A 16,392-nucleotide genomic window follows, 5' to 3' on the forward strand; every position below is an offset into this window, starting at 1 on the left:
ACCCCACAAATGGATGTATGGATAATGGGATGAATGAAAAACAAGGAAAGAAAAAGACAAATAGCAAGGCTGAATTCACCAAGCCTTTGCCAATATCCAAACGTGAGAACTGCCAAGATTAAATGAGATAGTGTATATAAAACACTTGGCACAGTTCCTGTTACATGTGTCTTTGAGTCTTGGTCCCTCCTGTCATTGGGGTGATGATGAGTGACCAGGGTAACTGTGTTTTAGAGCTTCTGGCCCACAGAAGACAATTTTTTAAAAATGTACCCACCCAGTAAGATCATAATTCACTTTAAGATATAATCTCTAGCACAGAGGAGAAAAACACTTACTGGACACTTAAGAGGGTTGGATACAAGACTTTCACATATCTCCTCTCATTTTATCTCATATCCTGACCCCCATTTAATAGATGAAGAAACCAAAGCTCAGAGAGGTGAAGTGACTTCCCCAAGGCTGCAGAGCTGGGAAGTGGCAGAGCCAGAATCAGAACCCAGGTCTCCCCATCACTAGTCTTTGTGGCAGGCTGCATCAATGACAACTAAGCCTGTGAGCATCAGAGGAAAGAGAAGTCAAGTCTGCAATGTGCCTCCCCTGCAAAACAGCCAAAAATAAATGTATTCCAAGTACCTGGAGAGGAATCGTCCCCCACGCCGGGGGAGTTGGTCTCTGTCTGTGCCTTCCCCCATCATTCTTCCAAACGGCACCTCTAGCTCGGTTTCAGTCCCCGTCTCAGGGAAACAGGGTCCCACCCTCTGGGGACATCCAGTCTGGGTAGGAAATTAGCTAATAAATCAGCAGAGAACACAGCAGCATATGCTGGGCTCCCTGAGGCAGAGGGAAAAGAGGACTCGGTCAGATCAAAACGTGCGTTTCAGGCCCGGCTCTGCCCTTTAGTAATCAGGAGGCTTGGGCAAATCATGAGACCACAGACGGGCCTCAGTTTCCTCGTGTGTAGACAAGTGAGAATCAAGGCACTGGACACAGAAGCACCTTGTACCTTGTGATGTGGCAAACAAACTTCCGAGATGATCAATAAATGAGAAGGACAGAAATTCCAGTCCCTTATAATGAAAAGGACATCTTTTTTGGGTGTTAGTTCTAAAAGGTCTTGTAGGTCTTCATAGAACTGAAAAAGATCTTCATGACCAAGATAATCACGATGGTATGATCACTCACCTAGAGCCAGACATCCTGGAATGTGAAGTCAAGTGGGCCTTAGAAAGCATCACTACGAACAATGCTAGTGGAGGTGATGGCATCCCAGTTGAGCTATTTCAAATCCTGGAAGATGATGCTGTGCAAGTGCTGCACTCAATATGCCAGCAAATTTGGAAAACTCAGCAGTGGCCACAGGACTGAAAAAGGTCAGTTTTTATTCCAATCCCAAAGAAAGGCAATGCCAAAGAATGCTCAAACTACCACACAATTGGACTCATCTCACACACTAGTAAAGGAATGCTCAAAATTCTCCAAGCCAGGCTTCAGCAATATGTGAACTGCGAACTTCCAGATGTTCAAGCTGCTTTTAGAAAAGGCAGAGGAACCAGAGATCAAATTGCCAACATCTTCTGGATCATGGAAAAAGCAAGAGAGTTCTAGAAAAACATCTATTTCTGCTTTATTGACTGTGCCAAAGCCTTTGACTGTGTGGATCACAATCAACTGTGGAAAATTCTGAAAGAGATGGGAATACCAGACCACCTGACCTGACTCTTGAGAAACCTATATGCAGGTCAGGAAGCAACAGTTAGAACTGGACATGGAACAACAGACTGGTTCCAAATAGGAAAAGGAGTCTGTCAAGGCTGTATATTGTCACCCTGCTTATTTAACTTATATGCAGAGTACATCATGAGAAACACTGGGCTGGAAGAATCACAAGCTGGAATCAAGATTACTGGGAGAAATATCAGTAACCTCAGATATGCAGATGACACCACCCTTATGGCAGAAAGTGAAGAGGAACTAAAAAGCCTCTTGATGAAAGTGAAAGAGGAGAGTGAAAAAGTTGGCTTAAAGCTCAACATTCAGAAAACGAAGATCATGGCATCTGGTCCCATCACTTCATGGGAATAGATGGGGAAACAGTGGAAACAGTGTCAGACTTTATTTTTTTGGGCTCCAAAATCACTGCAGATGGTGACTGCAGCCATGAAATGAAAAGACATTTACTCCTTGGAAGAAAAGTTATGACCAACCTAGATAGCATATTCAAAAGCAGAGACATTGCCAACAAAGGTCCCTCTAGTCAAGGCTATGTTTTTTCCTGTGGTCATGTATGGATGTGAGAGTTGGACCGTGAAGAAAGCTGAGCGCCGAAGAATTGATGCTTTTGAACTGTGGTGTTGGAGAAGACTCTTGAGAGTCCCTTGGACTGCAAGGAGATCCAATCAGTCCATTCTGAAGGAGATCAGCCCTGGGTGTTCATTGGAAGGAATGATGCTAAAGCTGAAACTCCAGTACTTTGGCCACCTCATGTGAAGAGTTGACTGATTGGAAAAGACTCTGATGCTGGGAGGGATTGGGGGCAGAAGGAGAAGGGGACGACAGAGGATGAGATGGCTGGATGGCATCACCGACTTGATGGACGTGAGTTTGAGTGAACTCTGGGAGTTGGTGATGGACAGGTAGGCCTGGCGTGCTTCGATTCATGGGGCCGCAAAGAGTTGGACACAACTGAGCCACTGAACTCAAGGGCAGAAATCGGACAGAGGGGCCAGGGGGGTCAAGGAGACTTGAAAGCAATAAGCAGAGGGATGCTGGGACTGCCGGGCCCACCTGGAGGCCTGACAGGAGAGGCCATGATCAGGATTCTGGGTCAGTTCATCCTTAGCCCTTAACCTCCCGTCCCAATCAACCCCTGTACTCCAGCTGCTGGAAGTCCCCAAATCCCAGCTCTGTGCACACAGAGGGCAATCCTTCACTCTGAACTTCTACCCACCTTTCAAAACCTAGTGTGGGTGTCACCTCCTCTGGGAAGCCTTCCCTGAAAGCCCAGGCTGAGTCAGGCACTCCTGCAAACTGAGGGGTAGGAGCTCTGTAGCTGGTGTTCTTGTCCCCCTGGCAGCCCAGCATGAGGCCCGGGGCCCCATAAAAGTGATGCTCAGGATAAGTGAGTTAAGGGGATGATGGAAGCTTCCTAAAGGATGTGGGATTGAAGTTGGGTCTGGAGGGCAGCGGGCTGATGGGGGAAGAGTGAACAAAGGAACAGAGAGGGCTGCATCTGGAAAGCCTTCCAAGGACTCTGAGGCCTCCAACCACCCTGGAAATGAGACTGGAAGTGAGGGAGGCGCTGGCACAGCTGGAGGCGGCAGAAGTGCCAGGACCCGAGGCAAGGGACTGGAGCTGGCTCTGCAGGGCTCAGAGGGACCCTTGACCCTCAGCCCTGGACCTGGCCTTGACCCAGGTTCTATTCCTGCCCTGCCTTTCACTCCCACCAGACTTCTCTGCGAGTCTCAAGACCCATTTTGGTACCCACCTCCACCCCACCCCCCTCACCCTGCACTGGGACATCACCTCCAGGGACCTAGTCCAGTCTCCCCAGTCACCGAAGCCCCCCGTAAACATGTGCTGAACGAATTTCCCTCTGCAGCTTCTCCCCACCCCCACAGGAAAGGTGCTGGATGGAGTGTGCCCACACAGGGAGGCGGATGATGACTCACGCGGGGCAGGGGAGGCAGGGACACGGACTGGGGACTGGCAGTAAACAGCCTGCGTGTGTTGACAAGACACAGAGCTCCAGCGGGCAGCGGGAGGCCTGGCGAAGGAGAGGCCTCCAGGCAGCCGGTTGGAGGGGTTAGGGTAGGACCTCAGGCTCCAAAGACTCTAGAGGCTGGTTTGGGTCCCTGACGGGGGACCATGTGATACACACCAGCTACTTTTGATTTTTTTCAAAATAGAAATATATTACTTTGGTGATTTTAAATGAAACCCATGGTCCTTTAAAACTTTTTTTTTTCCCCAAAAGTATATAAGTGCATTAAGTCAAAGGAGAATTATCTGACATTGATCCTCCTCTTTCAATACCCAATCCACAATCCCCCTAACCCCAGAAACAGACAGATATATAAACTTCCAAACTCTTCTGTATCTCTTAAGTTTTACATTTTTGTGTAGGGACTTCCCTGGCGGTCCAGTGGCTAACGATCTGTTCTGCAATGCAGGGGACACAGGTTTGGTTCCATCTGGGGAACTAAGATCCCACAGGCCACATGGCAACTAAGCCTGTGTGCCACAACTAGAGAGCCTGCACGAGGCAACAAAAGGTCTCACATGACGCAACGAAGACCCCGTGTGCTGCAGCTAGGGCCAAGGCAGCCTGGCTAGATAAGCCTTTAAAGAAATGTTTGTGTAAATGGAATATTTCACACAGTGCGCTTTACTGGCTTCTATGGAACAGAGACCGCACAAATCGCTGCAGCATCCTGTTTAATTCTCTCAACAACCCTCCGGCAACAGGCATTATTATTGTCCCCATTTCAAGGTAAGTAAAGAGAAGGTCAGAGAGATGACCACTAATATGCCCCAAGGTCAGAGAGCCAGGGCTACAGAGCAGCGTTTCAGAGCCAGGTTGACCCCACCTGCCAGGCCCCGTCCCTTGGCCGCTCCGACCCATGGATCAGCCTCACTGTGAGTATGGCCCTGCCTGTGCCATCATGGACTGGACGTACCGCACCAATGGCACCGGGCTGAAGCCTGCTTTCTTACACTCTGAGATCCTCCACTAAGAGCCCCAGGCAGGCTGTGCCTCTGTGCTGGCAGGGAGACCAGAGGGCCTCAGCTTCTGCTTTCTCCTGACCCCCTGGTACCACAGGCATCAGAAAAATCTGAGTCACACCCCTTGCAAAGGAGACCCTTCTGGGCTCCCGGGATTTCAACTAAGGAGTATGGAGGAGAGGAAAGCACAGGATGCTCGAGCTGGAAAAGAACCAGCAGTTAGTCTAGTTTCAAGCTATCCCCTTCATCTCCTGATGCCCCAGGTACGCAGCTCCCCAGCTGGGGCTCTGCCCTTCCCACCGATCCCCATGCCCAGGACCTGTCATGACTCCTGCCAGATGCTCTCAGGACTTAAAGACAGCAGCAGGAGCTCCAAGCACCAGTCTGCCCCTTACCTGGGGTGGGGAAGAAAACAGGAGGCTTGGGGAGAGAAGGTCTATTTCCAGAAGCTTCGAGCCCTGAGAAAGCTGCGTTTTCCTTTTCTGTTCCTTTTCATGGGGGTAGGGCGTAGTTTGCAAAATGCAAGCTTAAGAGAAAACTGAAATTGAGGATACCAAATACCTGTTGTTCTTAAGAGTCCCAGTTGCCAGTCACTCAGCTTAGAAGCCTAACAATGAACTCAATCCTTTATATATAACTTGAACTTGCTCACAATGTCACCACGCTCAGATAGAGAGAGGGGGAGTACAGAGAGATGGCTGCAGGAAAGCAACACAAAGAGAAATTCTACCATTTCCAGGACAACAGCCGTACAAAAGCAAGTCCGGGTGCCCCATTTTCAGCGGCCGCAGGGGAGGGAGAGGGAGCTGCAAAGGGAGACCAGGACTCCGGTGGGGCAAGCTGGCGAGGGGCGTATCCGGGCCCCTTCTACCCCTCCCAGCTCAACTGGCTAGAGTCCACTTGTGCTTCACAGCGTCTGGGCTGGTGATGAAGAAGGGAGACCGGGTATCCCTCAACTAGAGCGTTTTGGTGACCTCTCAGAGCTGGGAGTGGGCCTGAGAAGATGGGGAGGAGTCCAGAAGGCAGGGGGGAATGGGGGAACCTGAGACCAGTGTGTCTGGGTTGTGCATGGGGTGGACCTGCCTGGTGACAAGGACACGGGAGCTGCACTGACCCCCAAACCTGTTCTTCCAGAGGTCCCCACCTCCCCAGCATCACTCAGTCGCTCAGGCCCAGACCCTGGAATCATCCTGACTCCTTTCTTCCTCTCACAACCCACATCCAATCCAGTGGCAAACCTCACTCCCTTCTGGCTCTACTGGCTTCCTTGCTTCTTCTTGAGTGCAAACATGATTTCGCCCCAGGGCCTTTGTACCTGTTAGCTCCTCTGCCCGAAACTGAAGAGGTGAATGGCAGGTCCTCCTTTCTACCAGGTCCCATACTCTCCCTTCTCTCTGCTTAACCTGCTTTATCGTCCTTAGAGCACTTAGCACTTCCTGACCGTCTGTATGCACTCACTGACGTCCCCGTGACACAGAACGTGAGCTCCGTCAGGGCAGACTGCCGCAACCTCTGTTGTGTCCCTGGCAGCTAGAGTTGTGTCTGGCAGGCCGTAGGCTCACCATCAGTATCTGCTCAATGGATGATGGTCTTCTGCCTCATGACCTGACAAGGTTGATGCGAGGACCGCATGAGACCCAGACACGGGAGCCGGGAGCAGACCGAGAGAGTCTGCTCACACCACGGGGCTGGTTGGCCGTCTCCCCTCCAGATTGCTCTTCAAGGGCAGGGACCCTCACTGCTGACTCTCCCTCACAGTACAGAGCCTGCACCGGGCAGGTATCAGACTTCCTCGTTGAGGCTGCATGACTCTCCAAGGGCATGATTCCTGTCCTAATTGAACCTAATCTTCAGTTTTGGCTCTAAGTGCGTGAGCACTAAGCACTAGCTGAACTGGCCTGAGCCTGAAGGAAGGGCTGGGGTTAGGGAGGCACAGGGAAGGCCTTCCAGGCAAAGCCCCGGTGTCCAGAGAGGCGGGACAGACGGAACGAGTGTGGTGTGGGTGGAGGGCTTCTACTGGGCACAAAGGAGAGGGAAGGCCGAGGAGGAAATAATCATCTGAAGAAGTGGTCATAAAGCAGCCTCTCCCCCGGTCCTCACTAAAACCCAGGGCACACAGACAACAGATGAGGAAACAAGTTCAGAGAGGTCCCGACACTGACCCAAGATCACACGGGTAGCAGCCAAGCCAGGTCACAAAGCTGACACCGCGGACTCCCAGTCCAGTGATCACATGGGGCCAGACTGTGAAAGGCCTTAAATACCCTGAAGAGGGAACTCTGGGTCAACCCGGCGGACCAGGCAGAGCTACCGGAGGGCTTTGACAGACACGGTGAAAAAGTCCTGCCTACAAGCCCCTCGAGGAGGGAGGCGGGAGATGGTACTGCCCCCAGGCTCAGCACCCTGGGGTGCAGCAGAGCTCTCCAAATGCCCAGCAAGCAAGTCTAGGCTCCAGGGGCAGCTGGCCCTGCTTCTGGAAGATTCCAACAGATGGATGAGCCCTAGCCCCCATCTCACCTCCAAATGCCTGCAGAGACCAGAAAGCTATACTGGGAGAGGAGAAGCGCCCGAGCCAAAGCCAGGCTGGGAATCAGCAGACCTGGTTCCAGTCGACACTGCACCACCTCACTCGGTGCTTTGAACAAGCCCTGGCCTTTCTCTGGCCTCAGTTTCCCCTTCCTCAGAGGCATAACAAGAGCCTTTCCAGTTCTGATGTCTGACCGGTGAGCCCTGCTGATGGACAAAGCCAGGGCTCTGCAACGCTCACCATCTCTGCCCATGCCAACAAGCACGATGTCTGGGCCAGAGCAGTCTTCACGCCGAGCAAGACTGCACGAGGCAGCCTGGGGCAGCATGAAGAACCCTGGCTGCCAACCAGGGTGCTGGCTTCTGTCCCAGCCCTAAACCTGAACTCCTCTGTGATCTCTGGCAAATCATGGCACTGCCCTGAACCCCGCTTCCTGCCTCTCTAGCAACAACACTGTGGCACAGGGTGGCCGTGAGAAAAGGAGGTTAAAAAAGGCAAATAAACTCCCAGGGAGCTGCGGTCATCGCTGCCCAGCCTCGTAGTCAGGCCCTGGTGGGAGCAGGACCCACCCTGGTCGGGCGGCAGGTCTGCGCCAGAGGTAGCTTCTCTCGGGGGCCCCAGCAGCCAGCTCCCTGGGAGATTGAAGCAGAGGGATCCGTCCTGGGCTCCAAGCAGGGCTGGGCCAGGGGAGGTGGTTCAGGTGTGGGCTGGGAGCTAGCGGGCTGGGAGGGAGACGCTGGAAAAATAAACAGGGGTGTCACACCCAGGTTCTGTCTCGAGTTTCAACTCAAATCAGGGAGGCGGGGCACCTGGTCCTGAGAACCCAGCAATCTGTTTCCTGACTCTGCCACCCATTTGCAGGCACTCGCCCCTCTGAGTCTCTGTCTCCTCATCTGAAAAGCGAAGTTCACAATCATGTCTACGTCAAAGAGCTGTTCTGAGGGTCCAAGGCGATGGTACATCTTGAACAAGGGGCTGCCAAAGAAAGAGCTCAGCGGAGGGCCCGGTCCCTGGGCTGTGCCCCAGTCCCAGGCTAGAGACGGCCTGCTGGCACCAGAACACAGCTGCCCAGGAGACGGGGCTACATTCTGGGGCAGCCCCTCCGAAGCAGAGCTGGGTGCCCTGTCCTTGTCAGCATCAATTTCAGGCTGAGTCCGGCTGGCAGGAGTTTCTGGAGGTGCTGAGGGGAGGCTGAAGAGAGGCCCTCTAGAGAGCCCACTGGGTTCATTTTTCATCCGCTATAAAACCCATATCAGGGTTTCTGAACACAGAAACCCTGTGTTCAGGGTACCTGAACACAGATCTGGGGCGCTGGGGCTGTGGCTGTGCTGTGCAGACCCAGGCTCCCTGGACCCTCAGCAGCCGTATCCCTGAGGCAGGCTGCTGGGGGTGGGGAGGCCAGAGGTTCCCCCCTAACAAGATGCCCGAGGACCTGTCTGGGGTCTGCCCTGAAAGTGTCCATACGCTTCTCCTGAAAACAGCCCAGATGGCTGACCATCAGCAAGGAGGGGGACACAGAGGGTGTGCAGGTGGGTGGGTCTCTCCCAGCCTCCTCCCACTGTTCCACCAGGGACAGCGTGCCGCCCCAGGCCTCCAGGAGCCTGGAGACACACGGAGTGGATGGGAGAGCCAAGCATGCTCAGAGGAGGCTGCCCTTTAGAGGACACTGCAGAGGCGAGGACACAGCCGGCTGCAGGCCTCGGTCCTGGTGCCAGGAAGGCCCGGGGCTCCAGAAACAGCAAAGTGACTCGGGCTTCTCCTGGGGAAGAAGAGGGGCAGCAAAAAAGCCAGGGAGGTCACAGGAGGCAGGGCCTCCCCAGACCATCTCAATCTGACCCCTCCACAGATGCCAAGAAGAAGCCCAGACAGGCAGGGACTCGGCCAAGGTCACACTGCAACGTGATAGCAGTGCCAGGCTCCACACCCAGGACTCAACATTCCAAAGCCAGTCCTCACTGGGAACACGGTACCACCCCTCACACGACTCCAACCTTTTTTTCTTTAATTACCCTTTCCCAGTGCTCTGTTGTGATGCTTTGTCCACATTAACTGCCTGATCCTCCTGAAAGTTCTCTACACAGGTACTGCCATCCTCCTTCTGCAAAGGAAACAGAGGCAGAGAGAGGTGAAGGGACCTAACCCAGGGCCCCAGAGCTAGTCTTTTCTGACTCCTGAGCCACGGCTCAACCAGGCTGCCTCCATCTCTGAGCCCTGGCTTTCTGTCCCGCTGTGCTGGGAGCAGAAGCCTCAGTTCACGGCCAGCTCTTTCACTCCTTAGGGGTGAGCCATCCACCCACTCTAGACCTCTGGTTCCCTCCAGGAACCCTAGCGGCACCCACGTGCCCTTGTTCTGCATCTGCTCTGCTTGCAGGAAAACCAGGAGCTGTCTGGTACCCTGGTGAAGAGGAATGGGACCCTTGCAGAGGCACCTCCAGTCCTGGGGTGGACCTGTGCGCACTGCCTTGGAGGAGGGGCGCAGTGCAGCCCTCCAGCTGCCACCAGCACAGGAAGGAAGACTCACACCAAGCCCTGTGCGTTCGCCTCAGCAATACCTGAGACAGGCACTGTTCCCATTTTTTGGAGGGAGAAACTGAGGCTCAGCACCTAAAGAACTTGCCCAGGCGGCACACAGCCAGCCAGCAAGACAACTGGCGTTTGATTCCAGGATTGCCGGATCCTGGAAGCTGAGCTCTGCCCTCAAGCCAGGCTGCTGGATAGGAAAGGACGCGGAACGGCTTCCCGCTGTCATTCTGGTCCTCAGGGCACAGGTTGTGCACGTCCTCAGATGCGGCTGGCTGGAGGCCAGGAGTCCTTCGGTGAGGAGCCAGGCACGGAGGGGCAAGGGCCCAGGCAGACTGAGAGGCTGCCGAGCTGTCTACTTGCCATTGGCCCATCCCATAGGAGGCAGCGCACTGCGCCCAGGAAGGTGCAGAGAAAGGCTCCATAGCACCTGCCTCCCCCCGGGCAGGGCCAGTCGGATGACCCTTCACATGGGACGTAAGTGGGCGTGCCTGGGGCAGCAGGAGCTGGGGGAGCAGCCCCTGCGGGGTGGGCAACAAAAGGCCTGGAACTCTGGGTGGAGCCCTGGTTTCCTAACCAGCTCAGTGGCCCAGCTTCCCCAGGAGACGGGGATGCTCACGACGACAGCCTCACTGAGGGTTCCTTAGCCTTCACAGCTACCCCGTGAGGGAGGCCCTGTCATATCCATTCCCAGATGTGGAACCTGAGGCTCGGAGAGGCCAGGTCACTTGCCCAAGGCCTCCTCGCTGGTGAGTGGCAGGGCCAAACAGGACTCCAGCCCAGGAGGCTGACTCCAGAGCTGACGGCGGCTTATCCTCCAGGGTGGCTCTCAGCCAGGTTCCTCATCTGAGCCACAGAGAAGGCGATCTGGATACTGTTTTCTCAATTCTCTGAAGGATGGACCTCACTGGAACCATCTCTGCTGCTGCTAAGTCGCCTCAGTCGTGCCCGACTCTGTGTGACCCCATAGACGGCAGCCCACCAGGCTCCTCTGTCCCTGGGATTCTCCAGGTAAGAGTACTGGAGTGGGTTGCCATTTCCTTCTCCAGGAACCATCTCAGAATGTTCCAAGGAGCAGGCTGGGGGCCTTGGAATGGAATAACTATTGTTGTTACCAGTGAAAAGGACAGAAGACTGTCCCTGAACGCCAGGCCCCACACTACCCCAACTAAGGGCCTTGGGTTTGCTCCCCTGTGGAGGAAAAGGACCAGGGAACTTCAGGGCTCTTTCACTCTGGTTTCCTACACTTCAAAGTCACTTAGTTCCTCTGCTTTCTGGTGCATGTGACCCTGGCTAAGTAGTTAACCTCTCCAGACTGCAGGGTCCTCCTTTACAAATGAGGACACCTCCAGCCACCTCACAGGGTCAGGTGAGGCCCACCGAGTTGAGGAAGGCAGAGAGGGCCTTGGAGGGCAAGGCTCGGGCACCAGGTGGAGGTGCCTCCTACTCTTTGGGCCGGACTCCTGTGACGTCACCAGTCACTGCCACTAAAACACGTGTCACTCCATGACCTCGCCCTGAAGGCAGATACCAGGGCTCAGAGGCTGTCCCCAAGCTCCACCCTGGACCAACAGGGCACTCCCAAGGAAGGGCCTGCCCGGCTCCCTGATATCACCACCCGGGGTGCTTTCACAATGAGCCGCGCCTCCTAGACAGGCAGGAGCCGGAGCACAGGAGTCACTTGGGCCACTGTGTGTGTGCCTGGCACTGCAGGCGGTAACCCCAAGCAAAGTGGGGCCCACCTGGGCCGGTATCTTATCACACTAAATGCTTCCTGGGAAGGAGCCGGGTGGTGAGGCAGAGGCCCAGCCCACACTGGTCAGGCCTTTGCTTCCAGATTCTTGACCTCAGCCTAGGCTGTAATCTCCCCAGGCTGGGAGACCTCCCACAGCTCTCCTGCAGAAGAAGTTTCAGGAGACCTGGACACTGAGCTACAAGCTGACTACTCAGATCCAGGCCTTGTCTGTCTGAGAGGACAGGGGCAGGGGTGCTAGCTTGGCTTCTAAGGGGGAGGAAGCGGGCTCCATGGGGCAGAGCCCCATGGAGTGCCCCGGGAGCTACAGAGCCCCGGCTCTTTGGGTCCCAGACCGGGGCTGCATCTCCTTCCCATCCGAGGCTCCTCTGCCTGCCACCCTCCTGCATCTCTGCACTCTTGAACCAGGGAAGGGTGGGGAACCAGACCACTGCCTGGAATTTCTAGCGCCTAGTGGCCTCAGCCAGGAACCAGGGGAGAGACTAAGCCTGGGAAATTTTCCTCCCTAGCAGGGAGTCCCCACAGATAGGAAGTGGACTGATGAGAGCCAAGCTCTGGTCCAGAGAGTGGAATCGGGTCGGGGGGCGGGGGAGGGGCGGTCCCCTGGGATGCTATGGCTTTAACAGCTCCCTCTGTTTGGGTCTGGCTCCATCACTTGCTGGCTCCATGACCTTCCCCAGGCCACTGTTTCCTCAGTGTGTCGGACGATGGGCTGAGTTAGCTTCTCAGAGGCCTCCTCTAACTCTGACAGCCTCTGATTTTACGTAATAACCAGCACACATGCGTCACTTTCCATTTTGCTTTGTCTTTTCCCCATACTTGGTCTCATGTAAACATCATGGCATCCTTCTGAGGCAAGTATGGGTTCTCCTAAGTCAAAGACAGAAAAAAAAAAAAGTTCAAGGCACTTATGCCCAAGAACATACTCAGATAGGGCACAACTGAGCCAGGGCTTGCACCCTGGGCTCCACACAGAGGAAAGTTGAGGGCAGTCGGGCCAGGCTAGGGTGGAAGGCCCAAGAGTTCACCTAGCCTGTCTCTCTTGAAACTGCTCCACTGAGGCGGATAAGGGGACTCTTAAAAGATCAGATTTAACGACAAAAGTGAAGTCACAAAATATTATGGACAGCATGATTATTATTGTGAAACTATTTTTATTAAAAAGAACATCACACAACTGTAGGGAAAAGTCGGGCAGACTCACTGAACTGCGGAGAGTGATTGGTTCTAAGCGAGGGTGTGGGGGGGGGCGGCTCTGAGGAGCAGGGCAGGTAAGGAGAGGTGGAGTGAAAAGGATATGACCTGAATATTTTTCTTTAAATACTCATGTAGTGTTTGTTGGTTTGTTTTTGTTATTTTTCTTTTTACAAACAGCAACAACAAAAATCTGGGTGGAATTTTCTGCGCACCAGATCTAAGTCAAAACTCAGTATTAGGGGGACTTCCCTGGTGGTCCAAAGTGGGGGTGTGGGCTTGATCCACAGTTGGGGAACTAGACCCTGGATGCTGCATGGTGTAGCCAAAAAAATAAATAAATAAAAATTTGAAATAAATAAATGACTTAAAAAAAATCTCAGTATTAAACATGTTGCTGTAATTGTTTATCTCAATTTTCACAAAGGCCCTATGGTGTATGAGAATATTCATAGCAGCTTTATTCATAATTGTCAAAAAAAGGGAACCAACCCAAATGCCCATTAACAAGACAATGAATCAACTATGGCTTACGCACACAAGGCCAATACCACACACAGCTACAGAAAGAACAAACTGCTGGGACAGGCAAAGATAAAGGGGAACCTCCAGGAAACACCGAGCAAAAGAAGCCAGACACAAAGAGTACCTGTGTCTGACTGTAGGTATATAGAGTCGAAGAACAGGCACAACCAAAATGGTGGCTCTCTCGGGGGCTGGTGGGGGTACAAACTGGGGAAGGCAGAGGGGACTTGGGGGTCCACAGACATCCTCTATCTCCGTCTGGGTGCAATATTTGAAAATGATCAGCAAGCTGTATGTATATGTTAAGATCAGTGTAACCTACTGTATATACATACGTAGGTGCGTGCGTGCCCAGTCGCTCAGTCGTGTCTGACTCTTTGCACCCCACGGGCTGTAGCCCGCCAGGCTCCTCTGTCCATGGGGATTCTCCAGGCAAGAATACTGGAGTGGGTTGCCATGCCTTCCTCCAGGGGATTTTCGCAACCCAGAGATCGAACCAGTGTCTCCTGCCATCTCCTGCACCTCAGGCAGATTCTTGACCCCTGAGCCACCAGCGAAGCCCCATGGATGTATATTACTCCTCCACTAAATAAACAGAGGGGGAAAGGTTTTTTAAAAAATACAGGTGAGAATTATTTCCAGAAAAAAACAATGCTCACAGGTTACACAGGTTCAGAACCAGGTCTGTTAGATTCTGAAGACCGTAAGCCGCCAGGCCACACTGTTCCCTGACTGCCCAAAGGATGCCCTGAATCTCCCCGACAGAGTCCCTGTGTCTCTCTGCAGAAGCAGCCTTGCCCCTGGGTTCAAGATTGGCTTGCTCAATATTAACCACCAGTCACTGTGGTTCAGTCACCTGCTCACACCAAGTGGGTGGAGCCCGGCTCCCTGGAAGGCTCAACACGCTGAGGGCTGCAGTTTAACCCACGAGGCCAAAAGGGAGCAGAGGCCAGGCCCACAGCTAAAGTCTTGAGCCTACTGGGAGCTGGGATGGCTGGAGTGCTCCGTGCAGGGAGAGGAAGGCTTGCGCACACCCACCCACCTGCCATAATAGGCCCTGGGCCACAACGATGGAATTTCAAATGTGGAAGCACAGCTAAGCAGCAGAGGTGGGCTTGGGATTAGCTCAAACCCCTGGCCCAGTGCCCCAGCCATCCGACTTTGCTGCCTCACATTCTCCCATTAGGACCCCGTTCTCAGTGCTAAGTCGCTTCAGTCATGTCCAACTCTGCAACTCTATGGAATGTAGCCCAGCAGGCTCCTCTGTCCATGGGATTTCCCAGGCAAGAACACTGGAGTGGGTTGCCATTTCCTTCTCCAGGGGATCTTCCCAACCCAGGGACTGAACCTGCACCTCCTATGTCTCCTGCACTGACAGGTGGGTTCTTTCCCACTAGTGCCACCTAGGAAGCCCATTAGGACCCCAGCTCCTGTTGACTCAGAAAACCCGGACCCAACCAGTTGATCTCATCTTCTTCCCCACCAGGGACCAGGGGCAGAGGAGCTTTGAGGAAGCTGGATTCCTGAGCCACCGCCCTATGCTTTAAATTTCCAGCCTGCCCAGGCTCCCCCACCCCCTCCAAAGGGAGCCACCTCCCGCTGCTTGGCACCGATCTCCTCTCCTGCGACATCCTTTCTGCTCTCCCCCCAACTCCTACACAGTCCTTGTCCCAAACCACTTCCTGCAGCTTCCCATCTGATCAGTTTCTTAGGAAGGATAATTATCCGTGGAGGGAGGAGGTGGAACATTCCCAGAGCCAAGAACATGGGGGAAAACTTCACCGAGTTCATTCTCCACCTGCCAGGAGGGCCTTCGTCCTAAACACAGGCCTTTCAGCCACGGTCTAAAGGGAGTCACGCCTCCCTCCCAAACCTCCGCAATTGCCACCACTGTACTGCCGTCCTCACTGCTTGGTCGTCCTCACTGCTCGGCCGCGGATCAGAGGCCTTTCCACGGGGGCCCGACTCCGGTCCAGGCCCCACCACCACTCTGTTCTAAGTGACAGCGCCAGAACGGAGCCCGTCTGCCACCAGGGCCCACGCTGCATCGCGCCTCCTGCCGGCGTCCCTTCGGCCTGCCTTGTATTTAAGCTGTTTGCATGTCTATCTCCCACACAGAACTGTCAGCTGCCTCCCGCACAGCCCTGCAGATGCGTACATAGTAGGTGCTCAGAGGCGAGTCTAGGAGAAGGTGGGGCACCAGGGGCAGTGGGCTCATCCCTTGGAACCCAGCAGGAGTGAAGGCTCCCTCGCACCACCGCGGAAGAGCTCCAGACCAGGGCTTGAAACCCGAACTAACCCAGCTCTGCCACCGCCCCCTGCGGCCTGTGGGCAAGCCATTTCCTCCCTGGCCTTCTGCTTCCTCCTCTGTGACACAGGGGGCTGGGCCAGACACGGATGAGCCCTCGCTGCTGGGTGCTCCCCACAGCACCGTCACCGAACCTCCCAGCACTGGCCATCAGTCACCGCACAGCTGGGCGAGCAGGAGCCAGGATTCGAGTCCAGGCCTCTTTATCCCCACCGCCCTCATCTTTTTCCATTACACCTCCTGAACTCCTGACTCTGTCTCTAGGATCCCTCTCAACAATCGAGTCTAATTCTCTGATTCCGGGCCAGCCCTTTCTGGGCCTGATAACTCTCCAGGCCACGTGCGCCCAGGGTTCAGCCGGGAACAGGCATGTCAGGGTCCTGGGGCTCAGCAGTGCCACGCCTCCCACATGACAGGTCTGGTGACATCCTGCCTGGGGCGGGGTGGGGTGCAGGGCTGGGCCGGGAGTCCAGCAGAGGCTGGCACCTCACTTGGCCCCTCCCCGCCCCATGTGCTCTCACCCCCCCTCCCACTCCCAGTCCACTCCTCTCTGAAAAGGGCTCTTCTTCCTGCTCCCGGCCTGGCCAGAGGTGACTGTTCCCAAGCTTTGCTCCTATTCTCGCAGACCTGGCAGAATGGCCCTGGGCCAGTGTCCTGCTTTGCTCAGCTCGCTGTGGCCAGCCCAGAGCTCAGGCCAGCTCTGGGAGCCATCTCTGACCCCTAGGGTGCTCGCCCCATCCCTCCCCTCCCCAGGCCAGACCAGTGGTCTCTGTGTCCCAGCCCAGCTCAGCGGCAGCGCACCCAGAACCTGATCCGATGCCTAACCCAAGGCCTACAGGC

General features: G+C 54.6%; 1 protein-coding gene across 2 annotated transcripts in view; it reads right to left on the bottom strand.

The window, feature by feature from the left end:
* SLC9A1 (solute carrier family 9 member A1) overlaps positions 1-16,392 on the bottom strand; it is a 53,161-nt gene that overhangs the window by 19,415 nt on the left and 17,354 nt on the right. The window contains exon 1 of one of the 2 annotated variants that reach the window (XM_040229752.1): positions 9,262-9,921. The exons of the other annotated variant lie outside the window; for it this stretch is intronic. Coding sequence (XP_040085686.1) covers positions 9,262-9,298 — 37 coding nt within the window. The 5' untranslated portion in view covers positions 9,299-9,921. Of the gene's footprint in view, positions 1-9,261; positions 9,922-16,392 lie in introns of those variants that run through there. 2 annotated transcript variants of the gene reach the window in all.

This window comes from Oryx dammah, unplaced genomic scaffold, assembly GCF_014754425.2.
Source record: "Oryx dammah isolate SB20612 unplaced genomic scaffold, SCBI_Odam_1.1 HiC_scaffold_27, whole genome shotgun sequence".
In the NCBI taxonomy this organism is placed as follows: domain Eukaryota; kingdom Metazoa; phylum Chordata; class Mammalia; order Artiodactyla; family Bovidae; genus Oryx; species Oryx dammah.